This window comes from Adiantum capillus-veneris, chromosome 23, assembly GCF_014529385.1.
Source record: "Adiantum capillus-veneris isolate H3 chromosome 23, ASM1452938v2, whole genome shotgun sequence".
Lineage (NCBI taxonomy): Eukaryota > Viridiplantae > Streptophyta > Polypodiopsida > Polypodiales > Pteridaceae > Adiantum > Adiantum capillus-veneris.
Window position 1 is genome coordinate 111105512 of NC_140953.1, and position 20781 is coordinate 111126292.

Below are 20781 nucleotides of genomic sequence, written 5' to 3' on the forward strand. Positions count from 1 at the left end.
CCAAAATAGACAGTACGAACTGCAATCCAATTTGCATTTGCCTCATCTGCCATAAAACCTCGAAATTCAGGCTTATCAAAACCATGATCAACCACAACCTTATTAAGCATTTTCCAAAACTCTATCTGTGCATGCTTGTTTTCCACAGTAAATTCACATATTGCCAATGTTAATAGCTCTCTTACATATGGGTCGTAAACATGCGCCGACATAGTAGGCCAGCCCTCCACACTATGAACATGATCAAAATGCACCCACATATCTTGCAGATTTCCACCAGGGCGCATACGGTTCACCAAATCAACACCACTCCCTGGTCCCATAGTAGACATTTTAAATATATGAGGTTGTTGTCCAAGTCCAAGCTGACCTGGAAAAAGAACACTGTGGAGGAAGGGATATCTTGATTTTGACTTTAAAGTCAAAATAGACTCCAAGCCAAGAGGTGTAATTCCTTTTGCCCGTTTAGCTGACTCTAAGGTTCTTTGAACACGCCGCTTGTTTGACAATGGGGTTACGGAATCTAGAAAACAAGAGAACTCTCCATCTGTCATTGGTGAGTCACCACCAACTACTTGAGAAACAAGCTTGTCCATAATTAGGTCTTCTGTAGTTTTTCTTTCAAGCTGCTTGGCAGTTGTTAGAGTATCAAAGGCAGCTCGATGCATTAAGGCATCAGATATTGACTGTTCTGCAATTCTGCTCTTCCCCTCTGCAACAGGGTGTTTATGAAAACCTAAATGCAATACACATCTAGTAACTCCAGTCTTTTCAGATGGAATACAATAATATATAACTGCAGGGCAAGTGTCAATGCACTCTGGCATTTGACGGCAATGAAAGCATATAAGCTTTCCATTACCCACATCCAAGTGGCCTTTACTAGGAGCACGTGCTAATTTTCCTCGCCATTGAGACTCATTAAATTGTCTCCTTCCCTGATAGTATGGACATTCTATATTGGAACATCTCAAATGCCCTCCACACCGACTAAAATGAACAGTCCCATTGAATATATCATTACTACAGGTAACATATCCCATACATAGCAGAGTTGTCATTTTGAGGAGGAAGTTCATAAGCAACATACCCATCATAATAAGTAGGCATTTCCAAAACCTTAGTGACACTTGTAGCAGAGGAGAGTGCAATATATAGATTGGTTTGCAGAGGAAGAGAACGAATAACATCAAGTACACTTCTGATGCATGCAGTGGCATCTTCAACATTGATTGGAGAATCTTTTGAGCCAGCATTTGCCGTTGATGGCTGTTCGTTGCAAAGTACCTTGTAAAACTGTGAATATTCATGATCCAAATGGTAAAACAACTCATTTGAATCATTACGTGCAGGTTCAATTCTAACCTACTCACCTTGTAGTGTCAGTGGACGCAAAGAGAAATTTTTGTTCTCCAGCTCAAAATGTTCTGTTAAATTTTCAACAGTGATAGTGCAATGCCTACTTTCAAACATTAGCACAAGCTTCTGCTTATGTTTGGGACCGAAGATAGTGATATGACGAGCCATTGCATGGATTGAACAACAGTCAACCTGGAGAGTAACAAAGTGCATTTGTTGCAGACAACAATCTCTTGGAAAAGGCAAAATGTCTATATTAAATCACCTATTCCACGCACGTCTTGATATTAAGTGTGAAAAGACCAAAACTTAGGGTTAAAAAATGTTGTTTTTTTGTTATTCTATTCCACTCTGCACGAGGAGATATGTCGGCATCATTATTAGATAAAAACACCCTATGCTAAACGATTACTGATTTGCCTACACATGTATGCTCAACTTGTACTGATTTGTCTTGAAGTTTAAACCTATTGAAAGCATTAACATATTTTTATTGCAATGTAAATGTCCCTCGATGTATTCATACAGAATTTGTTTTATTGCATTATTTTACTTTATTTTGGAGCGCAATTTTTCTTTTTTGGGGAAATTCCCAAAATACCCCTCAAATTTCAAAAATTCCCAAAACACCCCCAATATTTTGTCATAAATTTCCAAAATGCACTTCAAATTTTTCAAAATGCCCAAAATACCACTGCTTATCAATATATGATGCTAAACCTAGAATTTGAGTCGATTATGTAGGCTTTGGAGATGAATTGCTTCATTATCTTTAGAAATATTGCCCGAGGTAATTTGTGGCATAATACATGTTAAACATGCAAAATCGGATCTCAATAATAAAAAAGGAATAAAGATTAAAAAATCTTGAAAAATCTAACCAAAATAGATACGAAGGTATTTTGGGAATTTTTGAAAGTTGAGGGGTATTTTGATAATTTCCACGAATACGAGGGTATTTTCAGAATTTCCACGAATTAAAGGGGTTTTCTAAAAGCTGCGCTCTGCTCTGCTATGCTCGTGGTCATCGTCTGCAAGCAGCCTTGCGCCCTGTGAGCCTTACACAGAATTCGATGGCGCCTAAACGCCGTCCCCCCACAAGGTAGAAGCTCTGGGACACTACCCTAACTGATATCATGTCGGCGCGGGACTGTTTAGGGAAGAGTCCCGTTTAATTTTTCATGCTTATTCTGCGATTTAGAGTATTTGTGAACAGTCGTGTTTGGTTGTCTTGGCAGCGCTCAAATTGATGCTTGATGTTTTGTACGGGAAATGTGGGATTAGTTAATAAAAACGGTTTAGAGTATTCTGTGTGAACAGTCGTGTTTGGTTGTCTTGGGAGCACTGAAATTGATGCTTGACGTTTTGTGTTGAAATGCGAGGATTTTCAGCCTGTCCAATGGTTGAATGTTGTTGCATAACCCCAAGTGTGATAATTCTGGCTTAGCATTACTTAAATCTGGCTTAGCATTACTTAAATCTGCAGAGTTATCACACTCTGGCTTAGCATTACTTAAATCTGATGGTGCCATGAGGTGATAAAACACTTTCTGCTCAGCTGAATTTCGCGCGTAATTCTTTCTATGGTTAGCTACTTTCTATGGTTAGCTACTGCTCCCTGGAGGTTGAGAGCTCTGATACTATAGATAATGTGAAGACGAAGATTCAGCATAAGGAAAGTATTCCCCCTGATCAGAAGCGCTTAATCTTTGCGGGAAAACAGATGGAGGATGGGCGCACCCTAGCTGATTACAACATTTAGAAGGAATCCACTCTTAACCTTGTGCTTCGGCTCATAGGGAGGAATTGATGTAATGTGTGGTAGAGCCTGTGTCTCTGGATGTGGTGTTCTTTTTTTTTTGGGGGCACCGAATTCTCGTGTTTCTTAGTGTTTGGTTGTCTTGGAAGCGATGAAAATTGATGCTGGATGTTTTGTACGGGAAATGTTGATTAGTTAATAAAAAGGTTTTTGTGTTGCAATGCAAGGATTTTCAGTCTGTCCAATGGTTGAATGTGGTTGCATAACCCCAAGATTTTATGTGGTTGAATGTGGTCTGCCTGCCTTCCTTCATCATGACCGTCCTTCTGTCCAAACCCTGCATTTTGACAATAGGCCAGGTAGGTCAACAAAACCGCCAGCATCATGATCTTTGAAAAACTTGTTGCAGTTTGTTGTAGAGGATTCCATTCTGAAGCGGAGTCTTGGTGTTGAAAATGCCTCCAGCAGTGGGGTCGAAGAAGTTTGGTTTTCTATTGGAAAACTAAACCATTGGCTGTGGGTTTCTTTTTTGCTTGTATGTCAATACTGCGTATATTATTGTTTACTTGAAATGTTTTGGGACACTGCCCTAACTGATACCGCATCGACGCGGGACTGTTTAGGGTAGAGTCCTGGTTTAAGGTTCTGGGAAAGGTTGATGGTCACGCATTTCACCTCCACTGGCTGTGGTGTGATCTTGGGCACTGCCATATGAATTTCTGTGTATTATTTTATATAATTGCATTATTTTGTGTATCCACAAGGGTCCTTAGCACACTACCTTGCTGATCCTTGTAGCGCCTATTAGTGAGGGGAGCCCTAACAACATGGTTTCACATTGCTTGATGATCCGCATAGGCTCTACTTTGTGGGTTTTTGTCTATCGGGATCATGGCATAACCAGTCCCGTGTCGACGCGAGATGTTCTAGGACTGTGTCCGGCTAGGTTGGTATTAGAACAATGGAATATTTTTATGTCAAGCATGCAATACTTTTCTTCAACAGGATAGTGGCATAACTAGTCCCATGTCGACGTGGGATAGTTTAGAGCAGTGTCTCAATGTATAGAGTTTGCGTAAGTTTGTATGACCTTTAGTTATCAAACATGAATTTTTAAATGAAATATACAAATGTCTTTATTATTAGGTTTGTTTAATAGAAAGTTTTTTTTTTTAATGTAGCCCCTCCACTGTTAGGGGAGGTTCAAGAAGACGCGGCAGGAGTGCATCAATTTCAAAACCTGTTTGTAGTGATCAAGTTAGCTCGGTTGCCGAGACGGAGTTGCCAGATGAGAGCGATAGTCATGATATTGGTTTGGGTTCTTTACATGAAGTGGACCAAGAGATAGCTAATGTTGAAGCTGCTATGCAAATAGTGCCATTTAGAACGAGACCTGAAATACGTCCAAGTGTTGCAGATGAGGATGATAGCACATTGCACTTGGATCGGGGAGAGGACATTCTAAGTAAAACAAGAGTTTTTAGTTGCTTTGAATGTCCTCCCATACCTCTTTGCAGACTTATACCTCATGCTAAAGTTCATGGTTTAAGGCAAGATGTAAGTGGCTTGAGGTCTGCATTTGCCAGAGAAGGCTACATCAAAGAGAAGGGTGCATTTATAGTTTCATTGTCTACATGTCAAATGGAAGAAACTCTAGTCACAGGTATGATTTCTTACTTTTTCCTTTCTTCATTTCTTTTGATGATCATAAGTAAACGTATGTCTTTCTTTTGTAAGATGCTATTATTGATGGATGGGATCCAATATGGAAACAAGTCAATATAGAGTTTGAAGAAGAGGTAGCTGCACATCCACAATTTGAATCCCTTGCTCAAAAAATGTTCTATGTGTGGGAAGGGAATCATCGGACAGTTGCTTGGCGAGAAGCCATCAATGAAATGTACTCTACTAACAAAGAGAGGCATTGTAGAGTTTTATGTACAATAATTGATACTACAAAGGTGTCAGAGATTGCATTGTTGACTAGTCTTCAAAGAATGAACTTGTAAGTAAAATGCTAAATCAAGTGCATTGTTTGATGTATCTATATTATTTTGGCACTTCTTTAAAAACAAATTATTCATTTCTGTAGCATGAACACACATGCTTTGGTTACCTCTCACTTGAGAGATGAACTTGTCAATTGCTCAAATATTTGTGCAGCCGATCATGAAGATTATCTCTGTGCACTTCCAGAGGCAGATCAGAAACTCATTGACACTCTCCGGAAAAGAGGAACAAAAGGGGAAGAGCCTTGGCATCCTCTTACACGGAGATATCTTGCTCGTTTGTTATTTGATGTAAGTGTACTAAATTCTTGAATTTAAGTATAATTGCTTTGTGATTTTAATGTTTTTATTGAATACTTATTGAAAGGTTCAAATGTCAAAGGAGCTCCAAAGTAAGATAGAGAGCAAGAAAGATACTCTATCACCACAGATCTGAAGCAAGAAGAGAAACAAATAATCGGAGACTTGTACATCAAATATGGGGATTGTGTTGGAAAGGTATGGTTCTTTTGACTAGGTTGCAGTTTGTCTTTAAGTGCTTTTTTTAATGGAAGTTATGTGACATATTTTGAATATTGTTGATCCTCAACATGGTAAAGAGTGGTTTGATAAAGTAATGAGTTTGAAATGGGGCCAAGAGAGTTGGGCGACATTAGAGAAGCTTAATTTAATTGCTCTTCACGATGAAAAAATGAAAAATAAGATCTTATGGTTATCATTGCTGGAGTCTAGCAAGATTACACGAGTGGCTTACAGATTGTCTCGAGGTGACCATAGATTCCGTAGGTAGGTAACACGAGTTTGGGTTTCTATCTTACGTTGTTTCTTTTATAATTTATCTTTTTTTAAATTATATCACTTGATTGTTATAGTTGGTTGAAAAGAGAGGGTGCTATACAAAGAGTGCTTGATGGTGCTGAGATACTTTTGCTTGACTATGTGGATGTGCCGGATGGAATCACAATTCCTCCAGTAGCTACATTGGAGCTCTACTATGGAGAGATGATAGTAGAGGCTCGTAAATTCATGTTTCCATTAGAGGTGTCTTTGGAGGGCAGAAATAGTGATGCTGAGTTGCAAGCTCTTAAGAAGATCGACTACTATTGAATGGCTTCACAAAGATTGCTATATAGGTAGTGGTCACTAAAATGTAACTTTATTTTGTATTTTGTGAGTTTCATTGTGATAATCTAAAAGTTTGCTATATATTTTTTGTTAGATACTTCTATCATTTGTTGGAGAAACAACACATTCTAGTCATTCCTTTGCTTGCTCGATCTTGGGTCCGTGTTGATAGTGAGGATAGCATGTATCCTCCCACTATGCATCATCGATCACAATGGGAGCTAGATCACTGTCCTTGGTGGATAGACATGGATCAAAATTATGTGTTGGGTCGTGAGAGAGAGATCTACAATGCATAGAGGACTTCAAATCCTTCTATAGCTGTTGACACATCTGATGCAAATGCAAGGAGCGAGACCATACATGATAATAGATCCGTTCATGCATGTGAGTCTCTTTAATGACTTTGTCTATGTTTTGTGAGATATAACACAGTCTTTGTTGATTTTTTTGCATGGCTATTGAGCATGATTAATGTATTATTGACAGCTTCGCTTCCTAAAGATACAGGGAAGCAACACGAGACAATCGTTGCAACAAAAATGACAGGTGTGAGCATAAAAGAAAAGGTTAACTAATCTTATGACATGTGTGAGCATGTACTTTTATTGATCTCTTCGTTATGGCTCACTAATATCTTCGCTTGGTTGTGTTCCTTGATAGCTTCTCTACCAAAACATAAGGGGAAGCAGCACGAGGTAGAGGAGGAGCTTGACATGAGAGGTGTGTCCATAAATAATATAGTTTGTTTAACTCACAAAGGATTGCTAATCTTGTAATTGTTTTTTTATTGCACTATGTTATGAAAATGCACCCATGGTTTGGTGATCTCATTGTTTATATTTGACAGATGCTATTGGCACACAGAGCTTGCATCATCTGATGCGATTTGTTTTCCCTAGAGAGAAATCTGTTCTACAGGCACCGAGAGATCATAGATGTTTAGCTATACCATGGGGATTATATTACCATTGCGCGTGAGTTTCGTTCTGGTGTGCAATCATTGATATGGATGCCCCTACACGAGCATATGGTCAGAGTCCGGTCTACATATGTTGGTGGATACAGGAGAGATGGTAGGCTCGTTCCATGGGCTGCTGATTTTGTGTTTCTTGACTTGCCTTTTGGAGGTGTCCTACATTCTACACCCTCACAACCTCCATGGGATACTTGCACTGAGGAGCATGTGAGAGCCGCCATTCATTTGACGCACAGTACATTGGCAGATTCTGGATGGCTTGTTGTTTTGGGATCTATTGCAGGTATCAATATCTTCTATACTAAGCAAACCTTATTGTTGCTTTATTTACATTTGTTGAAAATCAGATTTCTATATGGTAGGTGATACTCTTCATTGGATTGAGAAGATGAGTAGAGCATCTAACATGGTTATTCATCGTCGATTGATTGTTATTCATCATTCATCTTATGGATTTGTGGATGTGGGTGGAGATCATCAAGAGGTTGATTTTTTTTTTCTTTTGTGCCTAGTGTATGTATTGATTAAACTATAACATTCTAAGTGTTTGTCATGTTTCTTTTCAGTGTGATAGTTCAATGCTATTCTTCATTCATAGGCAAGGTGCACCACCTCCGGTTTACCTTCATGAGAGTATGTCATTGTTTCGTGCAATGGGCATGACTCCTACAGATACCATCATGCGACACTACTTGCCAGAGTCCGCTTACGCAGTCATGGATTCTGGACTTGCATGGCGAGGATGCATGCAACGTAGCTCTTACTTCATTTCTAGTCTTGTTGAGCTCTTATGTAGGCCGAACGGCCTTTGTTTGGAGTTTGGTGGTGGGACTGCTCCTGTTCTCAAAGCATGTCTCTCTTCAGGACGTGCTTGTGCAACATTGGATAGTGATGATGCTTTGATCTTGACATATGTGTCATCTCTACTTCATCCCCAATCCACAGGGCAAGACAGACATGAGGCCTCAACTTCTGCAGATGTGGTGGATGAGGAGAATAGACCTCCCGCTGAGAACCCATTTGATCATTTGTGAGCATTCCATTTCTTTTGGTCATGGACATGTTATTTTTTGATTGCCTCGCCTTACTTAAATTTTGCTTTTTGAACTATGTATGCTCATGGCAATATTTGACAATAGTTAGGTGGCTATTGATACGGTTTTAAATGATTTTGCAAAATCTTTTTTTGCACTATTCAAAGTCCATTTATTTGGTTTGATGTGTTCAATTTTTGCTTCATTAAAGTGCCTTGCCAGTGTACATTGAGGCTGAGGCTAAAAGGATGGTGCGAGATCCACGATACAATGTTCAAACCTCCGACAAGCCAAATAAAAGACATGCCTTCATCGATGATGAGTGCGATTCATGCTAAAGTATCATGTTTTGTACTTGATGAAACCAAATGTTATAATTAATTTGTTGTTCAACAATGATATCAGTGTTCACTAAATTATTGTTGATGACTTGAGAATGGCAACAAATAATTCCTTCTCTTGTGATATCATGAAAAAGTATCATGTTTTGTATTTAATTTGACCAAAGTTTTACTCGTTGTAGTCTCTCTCTCTCTCTCTCTCTCTCTCTCCCTCTCCTCTCTCTCTCTCTCTCTCTCTCTCTCTCTCTCTCTCTCTCTCTCTCTCTCTCTCTCTCTCTCTCTCTCTCTCTCTCGCGCTGTCGTGCTGTGACACGTACATAGTGGGAACGCATGCTACAAGACCTATCTTGTATTTTTTTAGATAAATAATTATATTTTCTATAGTATACATATGCATATTTAAGTACAATAATAAGCCTTCTATCTCATCCTATTATTTTTCTCAAGGGTAACATATCCTTACTTTACCATCAGAAAATACTATTGGAAAAGCATCAATAGCTCCGCCTCTTTAACTTGGGGCAAAAAGCATTGATTCTTTATTTCTACTATTTCATTATCATCTCACACCCTAGCTAGATCCTATATCTAGGGTAAACTCCAATATATATATATATTCTATGTATTTTTTATACTTTTATTATATTTCTTTTCAAATAGCTACTAGGAGAGAATCAAATCCTAGTGGGACACTAGGTGGCATGATTTCAAAGATACACTTATTTTAATGCATTATTGCAAGCATGATTACAAAACTTTGTCAAGGAGCAATGTCATGCTTTCATATGGCATGAGGTGTCCTTTGGAATTAAATGAAAGTCTAGGCTAAGGAGACCACATGAAGACTTTTGCTGCCATAAATGGACCCTATTTTGATGAATTTTTTTACACAAGGTTCCAATCCGAATTGGAAAACGATTTTAAAATGAAAATCGTAGCTAATGAGCTGAAGTTTTTGCCCATATCTTTACTTTTTTATTTGGAGCCACGGTTGAGGAGATATGATCAAAATACTGCACCCCAGTCTGCCCACATCATGCAGGGGCAGCTCATTTCCAACTTTTCCAATTCCTGTTCACACTGGCTCCTCTCTTCTTGTGTAAACTCTTAGGGGTTCCCTTCACCTATAAAAGGGGACCTCTTCTTCCTTGGAAGGAACTCAAGCATTCAAGCCATTGATGAGAGGAATTCTTGAGGGAGTGAGTAGTAATGCCTAATTGTACTTAGCCATTAACATAAGCCCAAGCCTACACTTTCTCCTAGAGGGAGACTAGCCATTCTTGCAACAAGCTAACCTTGGAAGATCAACTCTAATAAAAGAAGGTCTTGCACTTGGTGTATCATTCAAAGTGGAATTATCCACTCTTCTTCTCTCTCCCATCAATAATGGTGCCGAAGGGTTTCACGTAAGATGTGTTCTACATTGATGTTTTCTTGATTTCTTGTTGTTTTCATTTTCATCTCTAATCCAACACACACACACACACACACACACACACACACACACACATATATATATATATATATATATATGTATCTAATCTCATCTCCTTAACGAAAGCTATCTCTCTCATTCTTAGTAATTCATCCTCTCTAGGTTCTCTTTGCTACAGGTACATCTCTCCCCGCAGTATCTTTATTGCCTACGGACAAGAATAGGGCTTGGGAGGGAAACTTCTCATCTCTTCACTTCTCTCATATCTACATTCCTCACATACTATCCTAGATGAATAACCCACATGATGATCATTTCTATCGCTTTCATTATGTACGATCTATTAGAATTAACGTATGGATTAGCCGTAAAATACACTTTCAACAACGTATAGTGTTTCTCTTCGGCCCTGAAAGGCTCAATGAAATACTTAAACCATAGATGCCATGAAGACTAGGGTTTGGAAAGAAGTGCAATCAAAGAAGACTCACTCTTTCTCTCTTGCACTCACACACACACAAAGAAAGAACGCAAAAGAGAATGTCAAAACAATACGAAGATGAAAACATCAAGGCTATGGTCATATCGTATCATGGGTAATATGAAAGGGTTAATGGATGAGTTAATGGCATTCAATCTTGGCTGACCAAATAGGCTACGAATTGTTCTTTGGAATTGTAGTTTTGTGCTTACCATAATATAGATATTTTGTCTAGTGATTGGGATTAATTGTGTGTACAAATCCTCTTGGTTCATAGCAAGATAACTACACTTACATCAAAAGAAAAATTATAGTCTATGAGAGGTAGTATGATGGGATCCGGTGATAGAAATATTTCATTGAGCCTTTCAGGGCCGAAGAGAAACACTGTACGTTGTTGAAAGTGTATTTTATGGCTAATCCATACGTTAATTCTAATAGATCGTACAGAGTGAAAGCGATAGAAATGATCATCATGTGGGTTATTCATCTAGGATAGTATGTGAGAAATGTAGATATGAGAGAAGTGAAGAGATGAGAAGTTTCCCTCCCAAGCCCTATTCTTGCTCGTAGGAAATAAGGATACTGCGGGGAGAGATGTACCTGTAGCAAAGAGAACCTAGAGAGGATGAATTACTAAGAATGCGAGAGATAGGTTTGGTTAAGGAGATGAGATTAGATACATACATATATATATATATATATATATATATATATATATATATATATATATATATATATATATGTTGGATTAGAGATGAAAATGAAAACAACAAGAAATCAAGAAAACATCAATGTAGAACACATCTTACTTGAAACCCTTCGGCACCATTATTGATGGGAGAGAGAAGAAGAGTGAATAATTCCACTTTGATTGATACACCAAGTGCAAGACCTTCTTTGATTAGAGTTGATCTTCCAAGGTTAGCTTGTTGCAAGAATGGCTAGTCTCCCTCTAGGAGAAAGTGTAGGCTTGGGCTTATGTTAATGGCTAAGTACAATTAGGCATTACTACTCACGCCCTCGAGAATTCCTCTCATCAATGGCTTGAATGCTTGAGTTCTTTCCAAGGAAGAAGAGGTCCCGTTTTATAGGTGAAGGGAACCCACAAGGGTTTATACAAGAAGAGAGGAGCCAGTGTGAACAAGAATTGGAAAAGTTGGAAATGAGCTGTCCTTGCATGATGTGGGCAGACTGGGGTGCAGTATTTTGATCATATCTCCTCAACCCTGGCTCCAAATAAAAAAGTAAAAATATGGGAAAAAACTTCAGCTCATTAGCTACGATTTTCATTTTAAAATCGTTTTCCAATTCGGGTTGGAACCTTGTGTAAAAAATTCATCAAAATAGGGTCCATTTATGGCAGCAAAAGTCTTCATGTGGTCTCCTTAGCCTAAACTTTCATTTAATTCCAAAGGACACCTCATGCCATATGAAAGCATGACATTGCTCCTTGACAAAGTTTTGTAATCATGCTTGCAATAATGCATTAAAATAAGTGTATCTTTGAAATCATGCCACCTAGTGTCCCACTAGGATTTGATTCTCTCCTAGTAGCTATTTAAAAAGAAATATAAGAAAAGTATAAAAAATACATAGAATATATATATATATTGGAGTTTACCCTAGATATAGGATCTAGTTAGGGTGTGAGATGATAATGAAATAGTAGAAATAAAGAATCAATGCTTTTTGCCCCAAGTTAAAGAGGCGGAGCTATTGATGCTTTTCCCATAGCATTTTTTGATGGTAAAGTAAGGATATGTTACCCTTGAGAAAAATAATAGGATGAGATAGAAGGTTTATTATTGTACTTAATAAGCCATCTATCTCATCCTATTATTTTTCTCAAGGGTAACATATCCTTACTTTACCATCAGAAAATGCTATGGGAAAATCATCAATAGCTCCGTCTCTTTAACTTGGGGCAAAAAGCATTGATTCTTTATTTCTACTATTTCATTATCATCTCACACCCTAGCTAGATCCTATATCTAGGGTAAACTCCAATATATATATATTCTATGTATTTTTTATACTTTTATTATATTTCTTTTTAAATAGCTACTAGGAGAGAATCAAATCCTAGTGGGACACTAGGTGGCATGATTTCAAAGATACACTTATTTTAATGAATTATTGCAAGCATGATTACAAAACTTTGTCAAGGAGCAATGTCATGCTTTCATATGGCATGAGGTGTCCTTTGGAATTAAATGAAAGTTTAGGCTAAGGAGACCACATGAAGACTTTTGCTGCCATAAATGGACCCTATTTTGATGAATTTTTTACACAAGGTTCCAATCCGAATTGGAAAACGATTTTAAAATGAAAATCGTAGCTAATGAGCTGAAGTTTTTGCCCATATCTTTACTTTTTTATTTAGAGCCACGGTTGAGGAGATATGATCAAAATACTGGACCCCATTCTGCCCACATCATGCAAGGACAGCTCATTTCCAACTTTTCCAATTCATGTTCACACTGGCTCCTCTCTTCTTGTGTAAACCCTTGGGGGTTCCCTTCACTTATAAAAGGGGACCTCTTCTTCCTTGGAAAGAACTCAAACATTTAAGCCATTGATGAGAGGAATTCATGAGGGAGTGAGTAGTAACGCCTAATTGTACTTGGCCATTAACATAAGCCCAAGCCTACACTTTTTCCTAGAAGAAGACTAGCCATTCTTGCAACAAGCTAACCTTGGAAGATCAACTTTAATCAAAGAAGGTCTTGCACTTGGTGTATCAATCAAAGTGGAATTCTCCACTCTTCTTCTCTCTCCATCAATAATGGTGTCGAAGGGTTTGTCAAGTAAGATGTATTCTACATTGATGTTTTCTTGATTTCTTGTTGTTTTATTTTTCATCTCTAATCCAAAAAATATATATATATCTAATCTCATATCTTTAACCAAATCTATCTCTTTCACTCTTAGTAATTCATCCTCTCTACAAATTTTAGGTTCTCTTTGCTACAGGTACATCTCTCCCCGTAGTATCCTTATTGCCTACGGGCAAGAATAGGGCTTGGGAGGGAAACTTCTCATCTCTTCTCTTCTCTCATATCTACATTTCTCACATACTATCCTAGATGAATAACCCACATGATGATAATTTCTATCGCTTTCACTCTGTACGATCTATTAGAATTAACATATGGATTAGCCGTAAAATACACTTTCAACAACGTATAGTGTTTCTCTTCGGCCTTGAAAGGCTCAATGAAATACTTATATCACCGGATCCCATCATACTACCTCTCATAGACTATAACTTTTCTTTTGACGTAAGCGTAGTTATCTTGCTATGAACCAAGAGGATTTGTACACACAATTAATTCCAATCACTAGACAAAAAATATATATTATGGTAAGCACAAAACTACAATTCCAAAGAACAATTCGTAGCCTATTTGGTCAGCCAAGATTGAATGCCATTAACTCATCCATTAACCCTTTCATATTACCCATGATACGATATGACCATAGCCTTAATGTTTTCATCTTCATATTGTTTTGATATTCTCTTTTGCGTTCTTTCTTTGTGTGTGTGAGTGCAAGAGAGAAAGAGTGAGTCTTCTTTGATTGCACTTCTTTCCAAACCCTAGTCTTCATGGCATCTATGGTTTAACTCCTTCATATAGTTTTTGTTGAGTTCTCTCACAAACTCTCACAGCCATAAGCCCGGTGCTTTCCTGGCAAAACCGAAAATTTTTTGACAGCGCGCGCATCTAGATATCACTCGGTTTTTTCTTCGCTCAATAAAGTTGCTCGGTGCTTGGTAAAACTCACTTTACATGCTTCAAGGAGTACATGGGTGCAATACACGTTGTTCTTGGTGAGCTCAAAGTTGTTACCAAATGGGTTGTCAACATGTGTTTGCATCGATGCCTTGTAGATGATGAGAAAATAATGTGCTAGATCTGCACCAAATGAGATACAACCTGCAACATGTGAGGCTAGGAATCCTACAACCCATCCTATAGCTAAAGTTAAGTTGTGTCTGCATTAGCCATAACGATGAGACATGGAGCCTCAATTGTATGTTCTCTTGTGGAGCACACATGCATAGGTGCCCATGAGGAAGCGATGGGGACACATGCATCCGTGCTTGTGTGACTATGTCGATGCAGCTTGCGACCACATTTCCTGTTTGCTCCCTGTTGATAATGATGTGTGTGTAAGAGAGGGAGACACTTCGATTAGATAGAAGCGTTGCAACAATCAAGGCACTTGCACCTACTCCACATGGTCATCGCTTCAAATAATTGAGTACTAAAAGAAACCCGCTAAAGCATTGATCGCCCATGTGGATGACCAATGTGAAAGTATGCCTTTGCTGGTTCTCCTCTAAGACCTACTTTTTTATAAACTAAAATGTCCTTCACTATGTAAATATGCTACTTCCCTGTGCCTATTTATATTTACTTCCATGTGCCTTTTGAAAGAACATAGAGACATTCAAATCCTTCTTTTTGGCCTATGGAAGGCCATAGGGTTTGGGTTGCAAAGTTGTTGCAATTTTTTGGCCGTTCGATATATTTACTGGATGAATGTCACGTGGCCCTAGGTTCACTAAAGGTTGTTTGAGACAACCTGGAACGTCTTTTCCTGATGCGGCGTGCTCTTGGTAGGTCCCGTTGGTTTTTGCCTTGCTCCTAGCAGAAAAGGCGACGCGTGTAGGAGGCGTCATCCTTCCGTGAAGGTGGCGCGCAACAGGTACATGTGTTTTCGTGCTGCTCCTGCCAAAGGACGTGTGCAGTGGTGCAGGTCTTTCACACGGCAGTGCTGTGTGTTCAATGCTGAAGGCGGGCGTTGTCTGGATGCTTTTCGAGGTTGTTGATCCGTGTGATTTTAGGGGCGACTGCATTCAATGGCGTTAGCAAGTGTGGCCTCAGGTGCTGAATGGCGTTCGTCTTCATTCTCTGTGCTTGAGAGCACGTGTTGGGATGCAATGCTTAGAATATATATTAATCCAGATGCTCATTGTAGCTTGTACAAAAGATCAAAAAAACGCAGTGTCATAAGAAGCCCCTATCTCAACCGATCGTCATTATGCAGTGTCGTGCTTTTGTACATGTAGCAGGAATTCTCAAGTTTCTTTTACTGTTTGAGCTTTTGAGCTATCTATCTAGTGGAAGATTCTCTCTATCCTGCCTCTGTAAATATTCCAGGAAGTCTTTTCTAAATATGCTAGCAAGTCTTTTGTACATGTAGCAGCAAGTCTCAAGTTTTTTTTACTGCTTCAGCTTTTGATGTATCTATCTACTGGAAGATTTTGTGTGTCCTACTTTTGTAAATATGCTGATCTTTTCTTCGATGTTTAAGCCTTGAGCTATCACTATTTGGTGGAAGATTCTCTCTTCGCTATCCAATTTCTATGTGCTGATATGCTGGAATTCCAAATTTAAGTTCACTTGAGTCACCATATGTGAACGAACGTTTTCTTTTGCCGAATTTTGTTGAAGAGGTTGCTGTTGGTTGTGAGGAGTTGAAATTTGCCAAGCATCTGCTGTGGATTGGTTTGAGGGTTTGTGTGTTTCGCTTAAAGTAGTTGGATCCTCTATTATCATGGCATCGGATGCTGGTATTGCTGGTGGTGGTGAAGGGAGTGCAAGCAATTGCCTCGCCTAGCGGTGGTGAGAGCATGGACTTCTCCGGAGGTTTGTTTCCCTGCTTGCTCAACGGTTTCGTGTACGCTTATGTATGCCGATAATTGTTGATTTACTTGTGCTATGCTGGTGTTGATTTTGACTGTCGGTCCTGGTTTCTTTTCGCTTGCGAGCGATGCACTCGAAGTGTTTCTTGCGTTGGCGTTCTTGCTGGTCCTGCTTTCTTTCGGCTTGGTACACCTGATGAGGCAACTGAGCATGACATGACGAGCCTATTTCTCGGCCTTAGCTGCACTGCGAGTTTCAAGTCCTCAATAGACCAAAATATATTACTTGCCTATACTTGTCATTAATAAAAGTAGTTATGCTACCCTTGTTCCCTAAGCCCTGCAGTATACTGTCAATCTCAGTCTTGGCCGGCTCTTGGTTATATGGAATCTTGCAATGAGTGAGAGAGAGAGAGAGAGAGAGCTGGACTAATAGTCATCTGGCACAGCATTTGTTGCTGCTCTTTGTCATGCCCACTGAAACTGTTTCGAGATTATGTGAAGTTCCTTCAGTCCTTTACTGTGGCAGCAGGGGACATCAGAATTTCTAGCGCTTCGGCAATGACCGAGTGGCGGCTAGCAACGACAGCTGGCACGACACGTTGCATTATTGTTCCCGCCATTTCAACAGTGATGCCCAGCTCATCTACCACTGCAATTACACATTCAATCTCGGAATCAACCTCGGATTCGGGAGCTTGAATCTTGACTTTGACAATGAATTCGAACCCGGTGGCGTTCATAACCATCATTCTACGCAAGGCCGGTGCAATTACACTATGGGGGACATCGGCAAGTAAAGTTGTGAGTAGCATGAGGAGTGAACTTGTCACATGTACATCGATTTTTCCCCCCGCTACTCAGCCGCGTCAACTCCTCGACTAAAGGATCAGTCATTGTTTCCATGTGCAGACCTTTTGCATGACGCACCCACGGATGTTGCAGTTCCAAAACTAGAACCCTGCTTCTTGCTAGCGATTTCTTTGCTTTCTCCTCCCTACTTGATCTGAAGCTGCTGCAAATTGAGAACATATCGTCTGTTCTGTAAGTATTGCATGGCTCAACAAATGCCACCAATGCATCCTGTTCCAGGACAGCACGCTTCGACATTGTCATGGTGTGTCACAGTGAGTAAGAGAGTGAGAGAGAGAGAGAGAGTGTGTGTGTGTCTTACATCTAAAACACTGCTAGATCTTGTTTCTTCGGGTCCATTCAAATAGATAATCAGAATCAATGTCCAAAATAAGGTGTTTAGAACTATATTGCCCAAATTTTGACCTTGGAAATCAAAGGTTGAATTAAATTGAAACCGGGAAATCTAAGCTTCAAACTGGGATATGTGAGCATTGATTAACTTGAGTAATGGGGCTTGTTCGGTAAAGGATGGCCTTCATACTTTGCGTATTTCTGTTGGGATGGGATGGGTGCAAGCAATGTAGACTCCTTGTCAAGATGGAGACCATTGCAAGGCTGTAGTCATTCACACACCTAACTCCTTGTTGCCATACCATACATGTCATGTGTAGCGTATCACAAGAAGCACGAGAATTCTCACAGCGTGACTTACCTCAACATCATGAGCTTCTGTGAGGGGGGCACTGTATACCTGGCTAGGTACGATTCGGGGCAAGGGGATTAGCAGTAGCATCATGCACACGCAACGGCTGTCTCGTATCCCACAGCCCCACTCTTCTTATGCTCTGGTTATACCTTTTCCAAGCTGTCTCTACATGCAACAACTCACAAGCCTCAGCAAGGCCAGGCTCGGGCATCAGTCCTTCATTAGCTTTTGACTTATGTATGTCTACACATGCTCGCATTTCTCGCTCGCCTGAGGGGAGTGAATCAAGAGGCTCCACCTGACGCTCTTTATGTTCATGCTCGCTTGAGTAACTCGCAATGTTGCTTCCTGGCTCGGAGGCCTCCATATACGTTGCCTCTCGAGCAGAGGCTCATGATGTTATGCATTGTATGAAAAACATTGAGAGACTCTGTTTTCCTGGATGAGAAAATTTCTAAATCTTCTTGTGTCTGCAACCTGGCGAGGGATTTGAAACGTGACATTTTCCAAGATTAAATAGCCTGTTTGCTTGCTCACCGAAAAAGAAATCATATTCCGTGCAAGCTTGTTCGCATGCTTTCAATAAGTTCGTTTCCGCGCCTCGTTCTTCCTTTGCTTTTGCAAGTGTGCTACTTGTAGGATGTTTTTTACGCTCTCTTTGCTTTCCTCAACTAGTCAATGCTATGGTTAATTGGATTCTTGCTTTTCTTTTCCTCTTGCAGCTGCATAGGTTCGTTGAGTCTCCTCCATGTCCTGCAGGCAAACGTTCATCGCAGCGGGTGGTGTCAAGCTCTGCCGGGTCGCCGCCAGATCCGACCTTCGAGGAAATCGCAACTGGGAAGAGGTGTAGGCGTGCGTTGCTTCAAGGAAGCCCTTCTACCGATCCCGTTGGCAGTGCATGTATGGCCGATGCGCACAATCATTCTTTGTGGAACAGCCTTAATGTGTCTACGGTGTTCTTCGCTACAATGCATTCTTTAGTGTCGAGTTGCGTTAAGATGGTGCTCTGATTTTTTTTGCAGGCAAAGGATACTCTCCACTAGGAGAGGAGTGTGCACAAGCACCGTCTTCTTCTCAACAACAACTTCCTTGCCCATCTCGCGAATTAGGAAAAGATGCAACCTCATTTTCTGAAGTTGGCCAATCTTCAGCTGCTCAGAATGTCTTGGACAGTGGCAAGCTACTGGACAAAGGGAAAATCTTGTTAGTCAAGGAAACCTTGCTGCTATTCATGATCAGCGATATAGATGAGGATAGTAAACCTTTTTCCATAGAGGGAAAAATCTTGAATTGGTATGGCACATACCGTTCCATCTCATCTGGGCAAAAGAAAAATGCACGTTACTTCAAGTTCGACATCGTCAATGCCGAGTGCATCGACACGATCACGGTCGTCGTTGTGGATCCCTTCATTGAGACCTACACCAGGGAGCTCAAGATCGGCTTGTTTGTCAGGCTTGACTGTCCTCTTGTGAGGGCTAAAAACCATAACGATGCTGGGTCAGGTTTGTTCTCCTTGCATGTCGATGCGTCGACAACCATTAGACCTTGTGACCCATTCCCTGTTACTTTAGCTTGCTATCCTGAGACCAAGATAAGCACATTTCTTGCTGACGCTGCAATTTTCGAGACTACTAGCCCACGTCTGCCCTTAGCGACACTGGCGTTTGTTGTCTTGCAAAGTCATAATTTCCATCAAAGAATTGGTACTACATTTGGGGATTTGGTTGTTGCTGATGGCCCGACCCCAGATGACAAAGCAGTTGTACGTATCAGAAGCATTGGCTTCAGCATTTCTTTCTTTCGATATTGACAAACCTTTTGTCATATGTAGGTCAGCTTTGTCAACTCTCGAAAGCAAGACTACGATCGGGTCATGGCCCAGATGGCTAGGGAGGACATTGTTATGTTTGTGGCTAGGAATATTGGCCTCTTTGTTGGCAAGGTGCGCACATTGTCTGTTCTGGATGTCACAACTTTAGCCCCCGTGCGAGGATCACGTTTGAAGGAAGAATTGACCATAGCATTTCATAGACTCTCGGCTACAATAGAGAGGTCACTTTGCATGGTTTGCACTCAACCGGATGAAGACATCTTTAGTGGTCTTTACACGTTTGTTTTTTTTGTAGGTTGTGGGGACTTTGCGCTTTGTGAACTTCAATAGAGCTCTCTTGCATTCCCAGTGCTCAGTTTGTGACTCGCCGAAGGTGAAGAAGGTTGAAGGCCGACTATGTTGTTCTCTTTGTGATAAAGATCATGTCATCAACACGACGCTTAGACTGGAGGCACAGATTCGAAGCAGCATTGACAGACGTGTTGTGGCGGTTCAAGTGTCAGGATCTATGGTGGATCGTCTTCTAGGCTTGCCAAGGAGCTTCAAGGAGGTGTACATGGAGAGCATTCCAGAGGCGAGGGATATTTTATCGACATTTGTTGTCGAGGGTGTGTTCAAAATTGGCACAAATGGGTCTATGATATCTTTCACTCCTCTGTTGGAAACCTAGATGCTTTGAGAGCATGTATTTGAATAGATTTTGGCCTTTCACCACGAATAACTATCCTTCCTTACCTAGACCCCTCTACAATCGATGAACTAAATTTTGGCTTGTCCATTGTATATCCCGTTTCAGAAGAAAGTCCGTGGTGTCTCTCCATAACTCGCTCTCTACTCTTCCTTCCTCTCCATCTTTTCAACCTTCCAAAGCACAGACTTTCTCTCTGTCTCTCTCTCTCTCTCTCTCTCTCTCTCTCTCTCTCTCTCTCTCTCTCTCTCTCTCTCTCTCTAACACACGTACACAAACAAACACACAAGCTGACTTAATGTTTACAATCTTTGCGTGTCTTTCCAAGGACTCACTTGTCCGAACACGATGTCGATACCATTTTCGTGGCACAGTTTCCGAACAATTCAGACATCTTCCTCGTGCTACACCATCTCCAAAACTCAACAGGTGCCCCGCATGAACTTAGATCAAATTTTCTCAACGACTTGTTTGAGAGCTTCTTGCATGATAGACATGTTGTCCCAGGTGCATGCCTCTT

General features: G+C 40.3%; 1 protein-coding gene and 1 pseudogene across 1 annotated transcript; one reads left to right on the plus strand and one right to left on the minus strand.

The window, feature by feature from the left end:
* Positions 1-16687: 16687 nt before the first annotated feature.
* On the minus strand, positions 16688-16930 carry LOC147428370 (uncharacterized). The gene has a single exon (XM_086496642.1). The coding sequence runs from the start codon at positions 16928-16930 to the stop codon at positions 16688-16690; it is 243 nt and encodes an 80-aa protein (XP_086352768.1).
* A 1382-nt stretch (positions 16931-18312) lies between these two features.
* LOC147428371 (uncharacterized) lies at positions 18313-20243 on the plus strand (annotated as a pseudogene).
* The last annotated feature ends 538 nt before the right edge of the window (positions 20244-20781 follow it).

Coding starts and splice junctions, on each gene's coding strand:
- LOC147428370 (XM_086496642.1), bottom strand. CDS start 16,930: ATGATGGTTATGAACGCCACCGGGTTCGAATTCATTGTCAAAGTCAAG.